The sequence below is a fragment of the Pholis gunnellus genome, assembly GCF_910591455.1.
Source record: "Pholis gunnellus genome assembly, chromosome: 13".
NCBI lineage: Eukaryota > Metazoa > Chordata > Actinopteri > Perciformes > Pholidae > Pholis > Pholis gunnellus.
Window position 1 is genome coordinate 8,491,225 of NC_136540.1, and position 19,644 is coordinate 8,510,868.

At 43.8% G+C, this 19,644-nt stretch overlaps 1 protein-coding gene across 2 annotated transcripts; it reads left to right on the top strand.

The window, feature by feature from the left end:
* The first annotated feature begins 1,051 nt into the window (after positions 1-1,051).
* On the top strand, positions 1,052-18,937 carry stard13a (StAR related lipid transfer domain containing 13a). 2 transcript variants are annotated; one of them, XM_079172058.1, is made up of 14 exons: positions 1,052-1,479; positions 7,578-7,649; positions 8,701-8,782; positions 10,264-10,327; positions 10,913-12,222; positions 12,542-12,712; positions 13,155-13,314; positions 13,604-13,802; positions 14,173-14,386; positions 14,805-14,919; positions 15,642-15,896; positions 16,146-16,363; positions 16,757-16,933; positions 17,033-18,937. In XM_079172058.1, exons 1-14 carry the CDS (start codon positions 1,065-1,067, stop codon positions 17,148-17,150), a joined length of 3,570 nt encoding a protein of 1,189 aa, XP_079028184.1. In that variant the 5' UTR covers positions 1,052-1,064; the 3' UTR covers positions 17,151-18,937. The 2 variants fall into 2 exon arrangements, with proteins under 2 accessions (XP_079028184.1, XP_079028183.1); XM_079172057.1 differs by lacking the exon at positions 1,052-1,479 and adding an exon at positions 6,062-6,153.
* Positions 18,938-19,644: the final 707 nt, after the last annotated feature.

Consider the following 19,644-nt stretch of genomic DNA (forward strand, 5'->3'; position numbering starts at 1 on the left):
TACTTTCATCCAGGCATTAGTATTTCTTTCACAAGCCAAAAGGGGAATATTATTATGTAACAGTTTAAAGGATTGAAATGGTAACATAGTAGGTGACAAAGTTGATGATACAATTCTTCTCTAGTGATGTTCAGCTGTCTTTCATTTCAAGTAAGCGTCTCTCAATATTGGGGTTTAAGAAATACGATGAGAATGATGAATACCTTGACATAAAGCAGGCATCTTAATGCTCTATCAAAGCGCTTATTGTGGAAAACCACATCATATAATATACAGAAAGCTATCATTTGTTTCATTATTGCATAAACTGTTCACTTGAGATTATGATGAATGTGTAGCTGGTTGTTTTAGTTGTGAAAAATTGTGGGTGGGGAATTCCGTGGTACGAACTTGATGGTGTTGACTTAGAGAACTTTTCTCAATGGCATAACAATCCACTCAACTTTAGTAACAATAGGTTTGCTCCTATAATAACACCCACATACTCTCTATTGTTCTGCCCTTTTCCACGTCAGAGTGGCAGATGGTCTTTGGGATAGTGTTTACTTTTTCCAGGCCTATCCCCAATCTGATCACATCTCCCATCTCAGATATTCCTTTCTCACACACACACATGTGCACATTTGCCCGAGGCATGTACCAAATTGTGTCTTTGGCACAGCTTCAGGAAGCAGAGCAGCGTTCCCTGAGCTCTCGCGCCATTGGCTGCTGGTCATGTGGCCAAAAGTAAAAACCTTGTGGTAGCAGGAGTTTGCGAGTCTTCCTCCCATCTCAGCTGCGAGGTCGGCAAATGCGTGTGTGTGTGTGTGTGTGTTTGTGGGGAGAATAAGGTCTGTCATCCGTGTCAGGTGGTGTGATGAAGTTTTGTGTTTGTTCGACTGAGTCGGAGGGAGGAGGCAGATGGGAGGGGAGCCGATTCGGCTTCCAGTGAGGGCATGTTAGAGGCAGGAATTTAGAAGGTGTGTACTCACAACAACTCATCAGGACGCGAAGGGAGGAAGATTTGTAAGTTAGTGAGCTTTAGATGTTATGTCATGGAGGCTGTGGACACCAGTTTGGCTGGCATGGACGATGTGGCAGCGACTACAGACAGTGTGGCGCACCGAGCAAATGCTGCAGGAAAGGGAGAGACAGTAAACAACACTCTGGACCCTGTGGACAATGGGAACAGCATGAAAGCTGCCAAAGATGAGGATGTGAGGGGCGACGCTGAGAGCGCTGACACCGCCTGTGCCGAGGACAGCGCTGATGTTACAGGCAGTAGGGGTATGGAAATTGATGACAGCATGGATCAAAGTGCCAAGGACGACAGCAATGACTGCGAGAGTGACAGCTCCAATGAGGGATCTTGTCTGGGGGCCATGACCTCTGACGGGCAGGACTACTACCTGAGGCTGGGCGACACCCCTCGGCGGCGCTCTGCCCTGCGCCTCTCACGCATCATTGCCCGCCAGCAGCTGCTACGGAGGCTGGCACAAGGTAGAACTAGAGAGAATTAAGTCACACCAGCGTGATTAGATTTGTGTCTGGTTCTAGTGTCTTTTTATCCGATTATTTGGATGTTCTGGATTTTATTTTTTTGCTGTTGTTTGTTTGTTTTTTTTCAAAAGAGAGATGGAACGTGATTAGATTGACACTGCCATTATTGTTTTTAGGACCTACACTTAGATATTTTAAGTCTACCTAGCGTCAATCCCCCATTAGTTTTCTTTTCTCCTGTGGAAAAAGTGAACTGGGCGCAGATTCAAACAATGCTTTGATAAAGGAAGTGTGTCAGTTTACCAACATAGGGAGGGACTCTGATTGCAGCTGTTTCATGTGAGATTCTGTCTTCCTTACTTAGGAATTTTTCAACATTTGACCTGTTCATCAGAGTTTTACTCGACACCAAAAATGAATACACCCAACTTTTAGAAGTAACTCATCTCTCTTCTGTTTCATCATGCTGTTTATTTGCTTTCTTTGTTGTTCTTACACACCAAAGATTGCCTGCACACGCACTTCTTTCTGGTTTTAACAGTCGGACATATGGAGCCCCCCGTCCTCCCAAGATGTCTTTCATAAATCTGAAAGAAGTCATAACAAACCATGAAGGACTGTAGTGTTATTGTTTTTGTCTATGTAGGTAGGGACCCAACATGTATTCCATGGCTACTTCCTCAACTTCCTGTCACATGACTCAAGTTTCCCGCGGAGTGAAGAGAACATCCCATCATTCATAAAGAGGCTTTGGGTTATTCTTATGTTTGTTGAGGTCTTCGTAGAAGATGAGTCTCTCTCCTTTGTATTCTGACGTTTTTTCCTGGTGCCATGTTGGTGAAAGAGATCAGATAGTGTGTTTGTGTAGTTTTTTGTTCCGATGTAGAGCATCTGAGGAAGCAGAAACATGTCAGGTCTTGTGTTTTTTTTTATCCTCTGCGAGCCAAATCTAGTGTGAAGCATCTTAAAAAAAACTGCGTGAAGGAGAGAAAGAGTGATATGACAGCTGTGGCAGATGAGGAATGTAGATGGAGAAGCAAGTTTATGCCTGTGCTGTTTTTGAATGATGGTATGATCTATTCAGCTTTCAGTCCTTGCCTGTTGCACTTATACACACTTTTGTCCTCTTCTTCTCCAATCGTACTCTCTCTCTCTCACGCATTCTCTCCCAAGTTGCATTCCACTTCTTAGCAGCTGGTAGAGTCTCAGACAGACTTAAAGAAAGAAAGAACTCAGTGACCCCTACTCTGACACTATAGCAATAGCAATAGTTTGATTCATATCTCAAAGTCCATGCCTTTTCCTGCAATTTAGATTTATTTATCCACATCGTCTATTCACAGATAGGTGGCAATTTAAAGCAGCAGTTACCAGTATTGTTATAATAACAATGATAAAATGACAAAGTTAGTAACTAGCTGTTGAAGATAGTGGAGGTTTTAGCAGCTGAAAAGACAGATATTTCACACAGGAGTTGGTGGAGACCAAAAACAGAGCTTAAAGAAAAGTGAATATCTGACTCACCTTCACCAGGCGGCCACAAACTATTACAATTACAAAATATGCAACTGTTTGCTAGCTGTTCGCCATATCAGCTTAAAGTGAACTTAGTGTTGTGCTCACAGCTTGTTGGAAAAGTTGCAAAGAATACGTTAAAATGAGGAAATTATAGCCTAAAACCATAAATACTCAATCACTTAATAGCAAAAAATGTATCAAATGCAGCACACATACATCATGTAATCATAGCCTGAAGATTAAGTGCATTGCTGTAACACATTGCTTTAACAACCTCTGCTGGAGGCAAGTGGCATAACCAAATACTCAACTTGATCTTCATAATCCATCCTATTAATACTGCTAACTCACAGCAGTCCTGCCATTTCTGTTCTTATATATATATATACAGGGCTGTCCAACCTCTGCAGTCCTCAGTGAGTGCTGCACAGGAGACGCTGCGCCTGAACCGATTTTATGCCTTGTTGATGCTGTTTTACAGCACATTCCTGAGGGCTCTACATCATTGCAGATGAACCATATGGGATGAGACGGACATATTCTTTTTTTAAAGTCCCTCCCTCCCTTCCTTCCTCTCTCCCATCACTCCTCTTCTGCCTTCTTCACTACTTTTTTTTTCTTCCCTTTGTGACCTTAAAACATGAAGGACTAAGTGCTTTGGCTTATGTGGGAATATGGCTGCTTTCCAGGCAACACGTGTGTGTGTGTGTGTGTGTGTGTGTGTGTGTGTGTGTAGTATTGTAGAAGGATCGCTCGATTCATGCCTATATAGCCTAACTATAAGCTACCTCTTCTCAGTCCCTTATCAGTGGGGTTTATCTTCTAGGTATCAAATGAATTTGGACTGAAAGGACAAATTTAAACAAACAACGTTTGAATATAACTTTGTAAAATGAAACAAACTTTCCAGTTCTAATCTGTGTTGCCCCATGGTCTGTGTGACATATGTCCCAGCTGAGTCCCTTCTGACATGTTCAATCCTGTTGAGTTGTCCACTTCCTGTTGCTGTTTTTAGGTCACATGCCGCTCTGGACGCCTGGGAAATTCAGAGCAGGAAATGATGTCACGCATGGCACTTCAGGGTCCTTGAGACCCAGCACAAGGCAGACATAACACTGAGAAAAGGCTGTCAGAAAGTCAAGGTTACTGGCGTTGGATAAAAGGGAGGAAATGAAAGGTAGAAGAAAGAAAGGCAAAGGCACACTTTCTGAGAAAAAGCTGTGAGGACACGGGGGTGCTTGTATTATGTGTATTATGTAACGTAGCTGGCATCCTTGTTATGTAAGGAACTACCTTACAGCTCCTTTGTCCCACCCATGGACGCCCACATTCACAAGCCCATCACACGCTCATACACATACCATCTGTCTACCTTCCCCGCTGTTATCCTAGTGGCTTGCTGCCTGTTGTCATATATTCTCCACAGCAGGATCACAGGGACATGGAAATAGACTGAGGGAAAAGCACGGTAGGCAGCTTGGATTAGCTCCGTCTGACTGTGTGCATTTGTCTCTTTTGTGGCCCACTAATAACATATTTGTGTACTAATTAATCTCTTGATTAAATTCTGCACAGATGAATAGCGGTGCTTTGTTCCCATGCTGACAGGAGCTTGGCCACTTGGCACCTTTGCGCACAAACACAAAGACGCATTGCCAATTATTGCAAAAAACGCTGTTGTGTGCTTTTTCTAAAAAGAAAAAACTATTTGGGGGACTACCAACAGCTAACTATTAGTTACTTTTGAATGCAACACTAGAAAAGTCAGTGTAATGGAGGTTAATTGATAAGTAGCAGGATGTGTAGGTATCCCTCATTTATAGTCACTAAATTGAGTGTTTCCATTGTTACGGCAGGATGCTGCAGCACAGTAAGAATATTTGTGTGGATCTACAATGGCATTTACTTGAAGAACTAAAACTTTAGCTCGAAGATCGCTGGAGGATGTTATGTGTTTGTCCTAATTATTCTGCAAAAACACAGAACAACAGAATGGACAATGGCTCACTGATGTGCTATTGCATAGGGAAACACAGGAAGTACTTTGAAGCAGGATTAATTGATTGTTGGTTTTGGTCTTTGAATGGGATTTGTTGACAATTAGAAAAATGTAGACTTATCCTTTAACATTTCTTGCTCGTGATGTATCCCGCTCTACATCTGCATCTCAGTAAATACGCGGCTGGTGTGGTATGTCTTCCTCCCTTTGGTTTTCCCACAGGGTCTGTCCATCTCAGCTGCCCTCCCTCCCACCCCAGCTGTCTGTCTGTCTCATCCTTTTTGTATCCTCTGACTCACTGGGGGTAACATCTGGACTGTGCTAAATATCTGAGCTGGTGTGTGTAATGTAATGTGTGTGCGTACACACTGCATTCTCCCACACATTGTTCTGCTCCGCAGTTTTGTAGAGTAAAGCAAAAGAAGGAGGCCGAGGTCAGAGTCTCCTTGCTGGCCTGCCAGTAGGTTTTAGCTGACATGGGAAGTTAGCGTCCACCAGTCCTCAGTCTGTGACCGCGGGGGCTGGCTTGATGCAAACGCCAGCTGAAATTAGCCATTTCCTCAATGGACGCGACGGGCAGCAGCAGCTCCGGGGATGACAAAGAAGATGTGGAGTTGGTGTCATCGGCCAGCTTCGTGTAGGAGCAAAGAGGGAGAAAGGATGAGGAGAAGCAAAGCGGACGTATGGATGAAGGGAAGTGTTTGCCTTTAGAGAGAGAACCTGAGGTTATAAGCAAGAAAAGTGCAGAGAGAGTACAGAGTAAATAGACATGTACGCAAGAATAAACAAGAGGGGAAAAAGCAAGTGACTTCCTAAAATAAGAGTGAGGAGAAGAAAGAGTCTAGTGCAGCGTCATGCAGAGAGAGATGTAAAAATAGAGAGATATTGTATGTGGATCCTAACGAAGCAGAAAGTGCGAGAGGGGAGGTTGAGGAGAAAATTAGAGGGAAGAGAAACCCTGCATGGGGCAGGCTGAGAGAGGGAGGCAGAGTTGTAAACACGAGGGTTGGAAAGGCAGAGAGGAGGAAAGTACAGAATCATTGCCGCTTGATGGAAAGCTGGATAGCAGCGAGTGGATGTGCCATGGGATGGAGAGGAAAGTGAGCACGGGAGGAATTAATGGAAGCATATCGTCACTTGCACCATGAGGGCTCCAAGTAAGTTTTCAGTTCTCTCAACCCTGTCTGGTGTTCCTCTGTCTATTTTCAGAGTGTTACAATAAGTATTTTTCCTGATCTGTTGCTTCATATGTGATTTAGAGAGAGAGAGAGAGGAGTTATGCTGAGAATGCTGGGAGAGGGATGTAATTGCTGGATTGCGGTGAAAAGATAATTTCCTCTGACCGTTCTCATCTCTGATGGTGAAGACGGAGGCTTTTTTATTGCCCTGCTGAACTTTGTCCCCTGTGTTTCTGCGGTGCTTCTCCCATTCACTGCCAGCACCTCCTAAAGGAGTGACTGAGAGGAGTGAGAAAGAGGGTGGTTTTAAAAAGAGGTACGAGATCAGGACGGCGACTGCAGAATGCGGCAGAAATAGTGTTGAAAGTTGGTGGGTTCTCGATGATAGTGACGTTATTGTATTATGATAACTATGTGAGGAATTTATTATTATTTTTAACTTTACAACTTCAAAAAAACGTACTACATTTGTTTAACCTTGCTTAGAGTTTTGAGACGATGTCCACCTACAAACACTAAGCTTTTCCACTCACAGTTATTTACAGTTTTTAAACATATGCGTGTGTGTGTATGTATCGGTGTAAATGCTTTTTTGCATATATACGTGTCTGTGTATGTATTATATCTTTTACAGTGCTTTATTTTCAACCATTATTCTGTAAAAAAAAAATACTAATGTGATTGCTGGCACCAAGTTCTTTCAAATGTCTTTGTCAGCACAAAGCTCTGCAGAGCAGTTTAATCAGTGTCTGCTCATAGCGAACCTATACATATACACACACACACACACACACACAGACATACATGAACGGTGCAGAGTCTAGCAGTGTGAGCAATACATATGCTGGCGGAAAAAAGTAGTAAAACAAATGCCTGTAAAACGTTTCGCGGTGCTGGCAGCAGCATCTAATGGGGTGTGGTGCCATGTGTAAGGCCTGTTAAACTTACGCATTAACGGCTGAAATCTGACTGCTGGTTTAAATTGTGTAAAGTGTTTCCTTTGTCCCTCTCTGGCTCACTTCCAGCTTTTCCAATCTCATCATTCCAGTAAATTCCCAGAGGAAAATGTAATTCCCTGAGATGTTCCTCTTTTATAAGCTACACATGCTGGGATAGTGGGATGACAGACAAATGCAAATGTTATGCTCTTTATGACTCTGAATTTATCCGTGTTTATTTTGAGAGAGCGAATAATTAACACGGCACATCAAGCTGTGCATATAAAACACATCAGTCCGGTGGAATTCAGAAGGAAATTCAATAATGTGGGGACTTTCCTCCACAAAAATGTTGTGATTTTATGTGTTTTCAGATTTCATATTACAGAGTAGATCCCAAATCCATATGATCAATATGTTAACGTGTGCACTCACACATGCTTTTTTTTTTTTTTTGCTTTACAGAGATTGAGGCTAAGGAGGCTTGTGATTGGCTTCGAGCAGCGGGATTTCCACAGTATGCCCAGCTCTATGAAGGTAACACACTCACACACACACACACACACACACACACACACACACACACACACACACACACACACACACACACACACACACACACACACACACACACACAGTAGCCAAAGTCCAGCATTTATCCAGCTGCCTTGTTTCACACAAAGACGTCCCCCTTCAAATCTCTCCTTTTTGTTCAATCCTGCTTCTGAGTTTCTCTCTTTTTTTTTCCATCATCTCTGCTTCTCTCTCTCTTTTTCTGCCATCCCTCTATCTGCGTATATCCTCGTCTTCTGGGCCGCTGCGTTCTATTTCCAGGCTATAGTTCCTGTCCAGAGGGAGGGGTCATGGGAAAGGCCTTGTTATCACTGCTGGGACTCTCACAGCTTCCCTTTCTCTCTTCTTTCTCCCACCTTTCTCTGGCCTGTATTTCCTTACTATCTCTGTCTGTCTAGCTTTTCATTCAGCTTTCTTTTCTCCTTCCTTCCTTCCGTTTTGCCCTCTACCCACCTCTCTGTGAAGCCTACAGACGCTCATTCATGCGATGATCATCGGGTCTCATACAGTTGAGGCACAAACAGGAAATGGCCCCAGTAATCTAAGAAGTTGCTCTAAAAACCCAGCAGTCCTGCTTTAGCAGCCCACACACACACACACACTTACTTACACACACACACACACACACACACACACACACACACACACACACACACACACAATGTGTTGAGAACTGCTGTGAACTCCAGTAATGTTGGGTTATGGATGGCGGCTTCTTGGACTCTTTGGCTACATGATGCCTGCAGACGGCAACCACACACAGAGAATCACCAAAATAAAAGGCTCGAGTCCTTTTGGCATTGGCATTGTGTGGAATTCAGGTTATTTTGGGGTTAAAAAAGGCGTGTGTGTATTTTCTTTAAACTTCATATGCACAACACGGGTGTCAACAATGGCGGCAGCAGTTGTGCCATGCTTCACAGACTTCAGTAATGGACTTCCTGTCAGTCATTAACTATTTAAACTCAATCTCTGGTTTTTCTTCTCCCTTTCTGACTCCCTTTCTCTCGTACAGATTCCCAGTTTCCAGTTGACATTTCCTCTGTGAAAAGGGACCACGACTTTTTAGACCGGGATCTGGTAGAGCCTCTATGTCGGTAAGGACACTTGTATAAACACACATGTTCATATTTGTACACTTCAGTCAACCCAGCCATACACATGCAAACCTCACTCTTTGGTGTGCCCATTTAACACTAGTAAAATCCCAGATTCTGTACTTGTCCCTGCGGCCCGGTGCTAACCGCTAATCATTAGATGTCTGACCCCGACCCCTAATGAACTCCCCATCCCTGTTTCGTGCTCAGACAGCCCGGGCTTTGATCTGGTCGCCTCCCCTCCCCTCTGCGGTGCTCTGATCTCCCATTCAAAGAGCAGAAACCCTCAGGCGGCAACAAATGTGGGGGCTGAGGGGTAAAGGGAATAGGGAAGGAGTGAGGGGATGCCAGTCTCTATCAGATGGCTTTGAGTGTGTTTTTAAGTCCCTTTGCACACCTCTGTGATCTTTTTGTCTCACATCTCCCATTCCTCTCTTTCCATTGACGTTTTCCCAATTATAACGTTAGTGATTTCCCAAAAGCTATATTGTGAGAGAATATGTATCGGACCCCTGAGAATGTCTCAGAAGCTGGAAGATTCACACTCACAATAAGATCTCTCTTGTTCACGCATCACTCTTTACATTGTTTTTGTTCAGAACTGTTTAAATTTGGATGATATACAGCTGTATGCATGCAAGAATACATCGTTTAAGGAGCATATCATTCGAAATATGTTCAACCAGGATGAATTGTTTTTCCATCCTGCAGCAGAAATACAGGGTGTGGAGACTCCGGGGGCTCCCCCTGTATATTTTCAAACTTAAATGTTTACTTTCAGCAAGAAAGACAGCTTGCTGTTTCCTGTTGGTATTTCATTCTGGTTTATATCAAACAATCCCTTGTCTGCCCGTTTGTATGAGAGGACAGAGAAAATAAACAGTGAACAAAAGAGGATTTCTGAGTGTGCTATTAGAGGCTGAAATCTTTCAAATGACAGAGGTCACGAGCCCCACAAAATGTTTTTAATGATCCCATCTTGAAAGGCACCAACACGGACGCCACCCTCCTAACCAGCCGCTGTTCACATTCCCTGAGCTGCAGAAGGGGGGAGAACGTGGGTGGGTGCAGACTGCACCGAGACTTTTTGCGAAGGAGGTTGCCCGCAGCGCTCCAGAGCAGGAAAGTGGAAGGGGGGGGGGGGGATGGGTGACAGATGAAGGGAGGAGGTAGGGAAGTGGAAGGGAGGAGCCAGCTGTGTTTTGGGGGAAATGCACTCCTTGAGGGTGAGGATCAGTCCCAGCTGATTGATGCCAGAGAGGGAGGAGTAGAGTCAGTTTGGAAGAAAGGGATAGGGAGAGTGTAATGAGAAGGATATAGAGTCAGAAAACATCATAAGTGAGGAGGAGAGTGAGGAATGAGGGAGAAGAGAGTGAAAATGAGAATGCGACAGTTCATGAGGAAACTAACACTGCAGCAGACAAAACATATCCAACCTACCAGCTCCAACACATTTAACTTACTGTGTGTTTATGTTGCAGACGTCTAAATACTCTGAACAAGTGTGCCTCCATGAAACTGGATGTCAGCCACCCCAAGAAGAAAGTAAGACAACCTCGTTTAACTGTAAGCCATCAACTTAACAAACTATTTGTTGCTTTGCTGATGCTTTGTGAGCTGCCACAAATAGACACATGAGGACTTTATAGTTAGCTTTGTGTTCATTGCTTTTCATACAATCTGTGTGTAGCTGGACAGTTCTTTGTCTGGTCAGTGTAGATCTGAAAATATGATGCCATGCTCCTCAAAGTGGAGTCACCATGTAATGTTGATGTTCACAACTCTAAGCTGATGAGAATTCAGACTGGATATATAGATCTATCCAGTAGATGTAGATATAGATACAGTATATATGTAAAAGACACTTCAATGGTATTTTATGAAATACCATTGAACTAGTTCTCATGTCCAGATATTTTCTGTTCAGCTCATGATGAAGGATAATTTTCCAAATCTGTCCAATGATAGAAACTTCCATTCTACAAAGTGGCCTAGAAGTGAAATAACACAAGTCAATCAAGATTTTTGATATATGAACACAACAGAGGATCTTAATTCTATAGTGACTCTTATCTGGGGCTTTGTGTTGCAATTTTTTGACCCTGTAATAACTCCTTTATGGTTCCATAGGGTGATGACTCTGATGAAGATGACCCGTTGGCCATCAGTAAAAGGTGGACGTTTGAGTGGAGCAGCCGACGTTGGTCGCGCCTGCAAGACTTCCTGTTGGACAGCACCGCTGAAAGCAGCCCAACAGGTCCACTGGACAGCCTGCTGCACAGCACAGTGAGCATTGAGAGCGTGCTGACGGACCTGAGCGAGCAGGAGATCGCAGAAATCTCCTCGTTGCATAGTGAGGACTCCGCCTCTGCCATGCCTGACTCTATATCTATGGCATCTCTCTCTGCTTCCTACCATCCCTCCAGGGATCTTCCACACTACAACTCCCTGCCAATCAAGAGCAGCCGCCAAGGGCAAGGAGGGCGGAGTAAAGCCAAGGAGTTTTTGCGTCGCATGGAATTAATGCGCACTTGGGGGCCGTCGACAAAGCGGAAAAGCTTAAATCGCAGGGCAGCTCTTGTCATCAGTGGGCCGGTGTTGCATGGCGAGGAGCCTCACGCACTGCAGGTGCTCCAGTGTACTCCCATCAGCCAACTAGAACACAACCACCAAACTGACGGTGACACCCCCTCTGTCTCGCCTCCCAATGACTGTAAAGACCAATCCACGGTGAGTGTTAGCCCCAGCGGTGAGACAACGGCGCCCAATGTGAAGGAGCCCGTGTGTGCAAAACACCGCACCGCCAGCAAGAGAAGCAGCATGTATCTGGAGGACATTGAGCTGCTTTCTCAAAGCAAGAGGACTGAAGGACAGAGCCAGTTTGGCAGAAACCAGTTTCACTCATATGAAAACCTCCTCGTTCACATCCCCAAAGACCATAAACCAGGCACCTTTCCAAAAGCTCTGTCCATAGAGAGCCTGGCGCCTTCCCCTGGTGACGGAAACAATGGCCCCCAGACACGGGCCCACAACTATCTACTCAACAGTGGCCCGGGTGAGCCCTGGTCTGGCAAACCTCTGTCCAAGACCCCTTGTCCTGGAGCTCCCCGTGGCAGCAGGGTGAGTGTTTATGACAACGTTCCGGGCTCCCACCTCTACGCCAGCACAGGAGACCTACTGGACTTAGAGAAAGAGGACAACCTGTTCCCTCACCTAGATGACATCATCCAGCACGTCAGCGGTTTGCAGCAAATAGTGGACCACTGGAGCCGCAGCGTGCTGCCTGAGGATGAGACAGGGGAGGGGGAGGAGGAAGGGGAGGACAGGACCACCCCCAGTGAAGGCGAGAGAGACGGGGTCTCCTTGATCGACACTGATTCGACAGGAACCAGTCGGGAGAGACGGGACTCTGGAGTCGGGGCCTCGCTGACAAGACCACGGTGAGTAAAACCAATCGTGAACGCACCCAAAATGTCAGTAATACTCTCTCAATGCGTAGGAAAACTGTGGTGCAGTAGGTCAAAGACGAACCAGAAGGTTGGTCTATAAACTCCAAAGGATTTTAACAATGAGCAGTTTGGGCATTTTACTGTTCGCCTTTGTTTTCTCTTCAAAACAAATTTGGCTCACCTGGAGGAAGTTTGATAGGTGTATCAGAAATGATTCTGTTTGAGAACAACGTTGTTATCATAGATAGGAAATATGTCCAAAACACTGTGTGTCTCTGATTCTTTACTGGTATTCTCTCTCCCATCCCAGTCTACGATGGCCCAGCTTCAGGACCTCTGATCATCTCAACCAGCCGGCATCTTCACTGCAGATCATTAGCCAATCAGCGGGCCAGCTCAGCCTGCTGCAGAAGTTCTCTTTGCTCCGCCTCACCGCCATCATGGAGAAATACTCAATGTCTAATAAACATGGCTGGACATGGTGGGTATCCACTATGCCACATACATCGTCCATATGTTTCTCCCCTCTTCTCTACAATGGGGCTATTAGCTCATATTTCATGCATTTATTCATAATTCAGGGAATTTACAAGGTGTGGTCTGTTAGTGCTTCCTTCAACTTCTCGACATCAGAGCTAAAACAGCAGGACCACATGCACCAACACCTTCACGCAAAACCATAACATATCATCTACCACATTGATACTGGCTCTTACAATGGGCCTGTGCATAATTAAAGGCGCCAGTGTAGGTCAAAAACTGGCTTTAGATTCTCAGCCACACAACCATCGTTGTTAACAATCACTCCTTTTTTGTTTTTATTATACCCGGGAGGGAAATTCTGTTGACCAGCATGTACATGAAGGGACAGATAATCTTTCTCCCACACACTTCCCTAATTGTTTTCTGTCTATCGCTTCCAGGTCTGTGCCCAAGTTTATGAAGCGCATGAAGGTGCCAGACTACAAAGAGAAGAGTGTGTTTGGTGTTCCCCTCATCATCCATGTCCAGCGCTGTGGCTTTCCGCTCCCTCTGTGTTTACAACAGGCCCTCAGCCACCTCAGAACACACTGTCTGGACCAGGTTAGAGAGGAAAACAGCATTTATTAGAGTCTGTACATGACCATATATAGTGCTCAGTGAAATGTAACTAAGTACAGTTACTATACTCGAGTACTTCCATGCTATAATACTGCAGTTCTTGTTCTTCTACACATTTCAGATGGATATGGTTTTACACATGTGTAACTACAGTTACTAGTTAATTTACTAGTACACTTTACAATACTATACAATGCATTAAACCAGTGTTTTCCAACAGTTGTGCCTTCCTCGTTGGCTGTGTCTGACTCTTCTTTCCTTCCCGTCTCAGGTGGGATTGTTCCGCAAATCTGGCGTGAAGTCGCGTATTCAGGCTCTGAGGCAGCAGTGCGAGTTGTCCCCTGACTCTGTGAGCTACGAGGACCAGTCGGCTTACGATGTGGCCGACATGGTCAAACAGTTCTTCAGAGACTTGCCAGAGCCTCTGCTAACAAGCAAGCTGGGGGAAACCTTCCTGCATATTTACCAGTGTAAGTGGCCTCGGAGCTCTGAATGCTGTAACGTGTTATCACAGCATCTGCCTCAGAGGAAGTGACTGTAAATAGTTTGAATTGTTAAGCTGGCCTTGATGGAAACTCGGTCAGCAAACTGTGTGTCATCTGTTTCAAATGATCACAAGTGGGATTTTTCAAAAATGATTGTCATGAAATGTATCACTGGGAAACCGTTAGTCACATCTGACAGAAACAGTGTTTGATATAAAAAAGTACAAGTTTAGTACTTGCTTTATATATGATTTCTGTGTATGAAATGTGCACTGAAAGACATGAAAAGACTGGATGTTGAGAACTGAGGCTGTCTTCTATCAATCGCTCCTCACCTCTCGTCTTTTTTCTTTAGATGTCCCAAAGGAGCAGAGGTTGCAGGCCGTCAGAGCGGCCATTTTGCTGATGCCGGACGAAAACAGGGAGGTTCTGCAGGCGTTGCTCTACTTCCTGCGTGACGTGACTTCCCTGGTAGAGGAGAACCAGATGACTCCGATGAACCTGGCGGTTTGTCTGGGACCTTCGCTCTTCCACCTCAGCATACTGAAGAACGAGACGCTCTCACCAAGGTGAACACACTGATGCTTACATAGAAAAACAACTTGGGGTCTGAGATATGATTATGTCCTGATTATATGATGTTAAATTCAGTTTAGGTAAAATTGTAAGCTACATTATTTTGTTAATTTCTTTTAAAACATTTGACATATTCAGGACCATCAAAATAAAGGTAAATAGTTATTAAGCTAATGGATAACACCACTGCAACCATTACTATCATGGTGACTTAATTCCCTCTATGTAATTTGCCACCATGACAAAATGTAAATTTAATGTAAGGTTGGGTGCTGTGCACATCAGTCAGCTTGCTAATGAGTTGATACATCTATAAGAACTCCTTGTGATATACATGTATTTGACCTCTTCAGGTGCATTGTTCTGTACCTCTATGTAAATAGATATTCTGTATACTTTCTGTCCGTCAAGGTCAATCCAGAGGAAGTACACCACGGGTCGTCCCGATCAGAAAGACCTGAGTGAGAACCTGGCAGCCACCCAGGGTCTGTGTCACATGATCAACGAGTGCCAGTGTCTCTTTCAGGTCAGTATTTACAATTTACAGGGATTGTTTCCATAAGAGCGGAAAATGATAAGTGACTGGCAGAAGTTAAGCAGATTAATTGTGTTGGCTAAGAAATGATGCACGTCCAGGTCTGAATATGGGACATTAACAGACAAAAATAACTGCGGAGCGTCGTGATGTCTCCCTTGCTGAGTTGTTATTATCCAAGGCCTCAGTGTTATTGTGTTTAATGAGCTAATTTCTAAAACTGTATACCATCATTACCTTGAGGCTGACTACTGCTGCTGTCAATGAAAACCCATTAAGAGACAAAGAAAAATAGATCACCATGCATTTTTTAGTTTAATATGGTTTTAAAAGTTTTCACAAGAGCAAGAATGGTTAAATCTTCTTAACCCACAGAGGATGGTGTAATTCTTCCAAAATATGAAAGTGACCAGCGTTAGAGTTTAAAGGTTTTTTGTAAGATAATAATATCAGAAAGGCAGAGGACATTTGATATTAAACTGTCCACCTTTTGTACAAACAAATATTCCAGAGGAGCTGCTATGACATGTTTTAAACCTCGGTCGTCTCAGTGCAAATGCTGTTGCTCCAATGTCGAACGGACAACAGGGTCAAATTGCACTTTTTCTATTTGTCAAGGTCTATGTCCTGCTTTAGACATGGCAGTACTTGAGCTTGAGCTGATGTGGTGCGATGTGATGTGATGTGATGCACGTCCTCCGGCTGTCCCCCAGATACCAGAGGAGATGGTGACCCAGTCTCGCAACTCCTATATGGAGGCTGAGCTGATGGTGCCCCCGCTGGACGAGCTGTGCAAGGCTCACGAGGAGGAAGTGGATGAGGACGAGGACGACGAGGAGGATGAGGAGGGATCCTATCATACACACCTAGAAGGGCTGGTCCAGAACCTGCTGGAAGAGGCCAAAGATAAGAGCAAAGGCTGGGTGTCTCGCTCGACGACTGACCATACAGAACTGGCATTCAAAAAGGTATGTGTTCATTGAATTTCTGAAATATTGTTGGATATTGAGAGGGGAGAAAGAAAGGGCAAAACAGGCGTCTTCATAAATGCTATAATACTATTTGTTTAGCGCAGACTTAAAGTAAAATTCCTTTTTTTTTTACACATCTCTGTGCATGGAGACCCACGTACTTGTTAAGATTAAACATAGTCAGATGCGGTTTGAATCTCTTTTGCACACCATCACAATAAATCTAACCCTCATGATGTGTGTAAGGTGGGAGATGGTAACCCTCTGAGGCGATGGCGAGTGTGTGTCGAGGTGTCGGCGGCTCCAGATGAGGTGCTGCAGCGGCTGCTGAGAGAGCGCCCTCTGTGGCAGACCGATCTGCAGCAGGAGAAGGTTCTGGAGACGCTGGATAAACAGACAGACGTGTACCAGTACTCCTACCACAACATGGCACCTCAACCCAGCTGTGACTATGTGGTACTAAGGTCAGGATGAATGAGTGCAAATATTTGCGTGCTTTGTGTGATTTGGAACCTGCTTAAGCATTTCCTAAAATGCATGAACATGTCTCAAACAGCATACTGTATAAAAAAAGCCGACTAGCCCATCAAAATAAAATGAATTGGTATCAATACCAAGCGAGAACTGCTGCTTAACTTCGACTTGCAATATAATAAATTGAATATTCTTCTGGTTTGTCAGACAAAACAAGATTTTTAAATATTTTATAGAGCAATAATTGATTGATTTACATAATCTGCAGATTAGTCAACAATAAAAATACTTATTAGTTGTTACCAAACCATGTCTCACATTCCCACATTGAATGCCTGACTGAACTCACCTTTTGTGTCTCCTTCGTCCCTCCGCCCCCTCAGATCATGGCGCACAGACCTGGGTAAAGGCTCCTGTGCACTGGTGTGTGTGTCCGTCGAACATGATGACAGCCTGCGCATGGGAGCAGTGAGGGGGGTGGTGCTGGATTCCCAGTACCTCCTCGAGCCCTGTGGGACTGGGAGGACCAGACTCACACACATCTCCAGAGTGGACCTCAGGTGTGTGGGGGCGGACTACAAGTGCTCTCATAGTAAAGGTTTAAAAAAAGCAACAACAATGCAATCATTAATGTGCCTGATTTGCTTTTCTTGTTACAGGGGAAGATCTCCGGAATGGTACAACAAAGCATTTGGTCACCTGTGTGTTAATGAAGCTCAGAGAATCCGATCCTCTTTTCAGCCGCCAGAACAGACGAGCACTGAGGCCAAGATCTGAACCCCACACATCAAGCTTTATCTCGGGTCACACTGCCAGAGCAGCTGAGCCTGAGGACCCATGAGGGGAATCATCCAGGCAGTGGACTTTAGTACCTTTTCACTCAGCTGTACTGTACCATACTGTACTGAGTTACCGTCATTCACAGAAAAGGGAGTATGTATACCATTATACTATTTATTTATCTCATAAATATCAAACAGCTAATTTGATTTTCTTTGAATATACATTGATGTTACATATAATAATCTGCAGACAGGGCGTATTTTCAGTATTTATTGCTCTGGGTCATTCTTCTAAATCCTCGTCTACTAATCCAATATCTTGCAAAAAAGACGACGTATGACAACAGCCGGCACCAGAAGGTGTGTTAATGAGAAGGTTGCCGTCTTTAACACCGTAATTTGATAAAGCTGTAGCTGATGTTATCGTATGTAAAAATGACATAAAGATAACTCACAAGTAAAGTAGAATACCCGTATTTGTATTGATAATTTACTTTGAGAAATCTATCTTAACTCCATATCTTAACTCCAACTCTTTAACATTGTACATGGCCTGCTAGAGGAATATAAATGACTGATTAGATTGAAACTGTTCAGAACGATTTTTCTCCTCAGATGTTTTATTGAATAGACTTAAAAAAAAACAGGACACATACACTTCAGATCTGCTTTTATCAAAGCCGATCAAAAATGACATTTAATAAACAAAACCGCAAATTGCATCAACCAACCAAGGAATTGCCATTTAGTGTCAGGACAAGTGCTCTAACGATTCTTAATCCTGCTTTTAAAAATCTTGCATGTTGATACAATAATCTCATTTTAGTTAATTTGTCCATCTATAAACTAATGCTCCTAGAAAGCTGTGAACAAATCACTTAAGTATGCACGTTTATAAAAGGCACTTGATTATGATCGAGCCGTCCTCAGATTGAGACGCATAAATCCCAGTGCTCTGAAAAAGCATCCCTGTCATTTGCAATGACCAGGACCAGTACAGCATGGCTACATGTCAGCGTTACATTGTGAAAGGTGCACTATAGTTCAGGACAAACGAGCACATGAGGGATCTGGATCACAGAAAGGGCAAACATTCATCAGGTTGTGTTGGATACCACTGTTGGTCTACTTCTCTCACTATTTTCAGTGTTACTCTTATCTAAATGTTTTTTTAAAGTTATCATTGTCATTATATACATGTATATTGTATCACCTTTTTTTTGCTGTCATGTTATACAATGTCTAAGACATGTGACCATTTCACTGCTTCTGGGAAGCATGTTTGAAATTGTGTGTGTGTGTGTGTGGGAGTGCGTGGTAGTGCCCGTGTATCTGCACCGTAGATATACGTACAGCCTTTACTGTAAATAGATATAGATATGACGCTTTCTGTGCCAGCAGATCAAACATCATAGCTTTTCAGGGTCTTCCTATCATATTGATATGCTGAAATGTGAACTTTCCATACACCATCATACTAAAGCAATAGCAAACCTGCTCTGCCATGGCACTGCCTTGGCTTATTTTTGTTTTGTTTTTCGGCTGTAGGCGTTGCTACGTTGTTGCTATGATACAATATCTACAGTGTCACCAAAGTCCTGCGTGGATGCTGTTTGCTGGTGTACCAAGTGTGTGTGTGTGTGTGTAAATATGTGTGTATGAGAGAGACAAAAAGACAAAGAGTGGGTGAATGACTTTGACGTGAGCTCTCGGCTGTGTGGGAAGAGGCTCCAAACCTATCTGAGTAGCTGAGACCAGGGTGGTTATTTCTGACAAAGTGACAGAAAACAGAACCATTGTTACTAAAGAGAATAAAAACATCTAAGAATTCAAACAAAACATTTTCTGTGGAAGTGTTCTTCAGTCTCTGATATTAAATCGTTCATAATAGCATGAAAATACATTTATAAATGATTGTCCTTGTTATGTGCTCTCGTGTCCATTGAGTGGTGCTCTCGCCCCACTGGAGTCTGAAGGTCCTGCGTGAGTCTGGGAACTGTGCCATGTAGAATTGTTTTGAGATAACTTGAGTGTATGAAGAGTCATCAGGGGGTTCTCCCTATGAAGATGTTCTCTGTAGTCCGTCTGTGTCCTTTCAATGGATTGATTTAGGAAACTAAACCCCCCCCACCGCTCAGATCAATACTCAATCACATTTACCTACTTAGCCGTGTCAGATGGGGACTCTCACAGAGGGCGATGAAGGTGTTTTAATGCAGACTCTACTCTCCCTGTAAGCGGGGGTGTAACAGCAGAGAAATGTGTGAAACATTACTTTAACTTCTACCCATTTAACATGTCACTGATTTTATCTAGGGCACACCGTTACAGCTCCTGAATGTCAATGATCCTCTGCACCGTGGGTGTACTTCACTACTCCATGGAGTCTGACAAATCAGGAACATCATGTTGCAAATTACACTATGAAAAAAAAAAAAAAAGGATTACTAACAAGGTGAATCAAGCATTGTTTTTTTCCCCCCAACTGA

What these genes read in the sequence shown, in the direction of transcription:
- stard13a (XM_079172058.1), top strand. Translation starts at nt 1,065, where the DNA reads ATGGACGATGTGGCAGCGACTACAGACAGTGTGGCGCACCGAGCAAAT. An exon ending in AACGAGACGCTCTCACCAAG is followed by an intron (nt 14,387 to 14,804) that starts GTGAACACACTG and finishes CTGTCCGTCAAG; the next exon opens with GTCAATCCAGAGGAAGTACA. An exon ending in CAGAACTGGCATTCAAAAAG is followed by an intron (nt 15,897 to 16,145) that starts GTATGTGTTCAT and finishes GATGTGTGTAAG; the next exon opens with GTGGGAGATGGTAACCCTCT.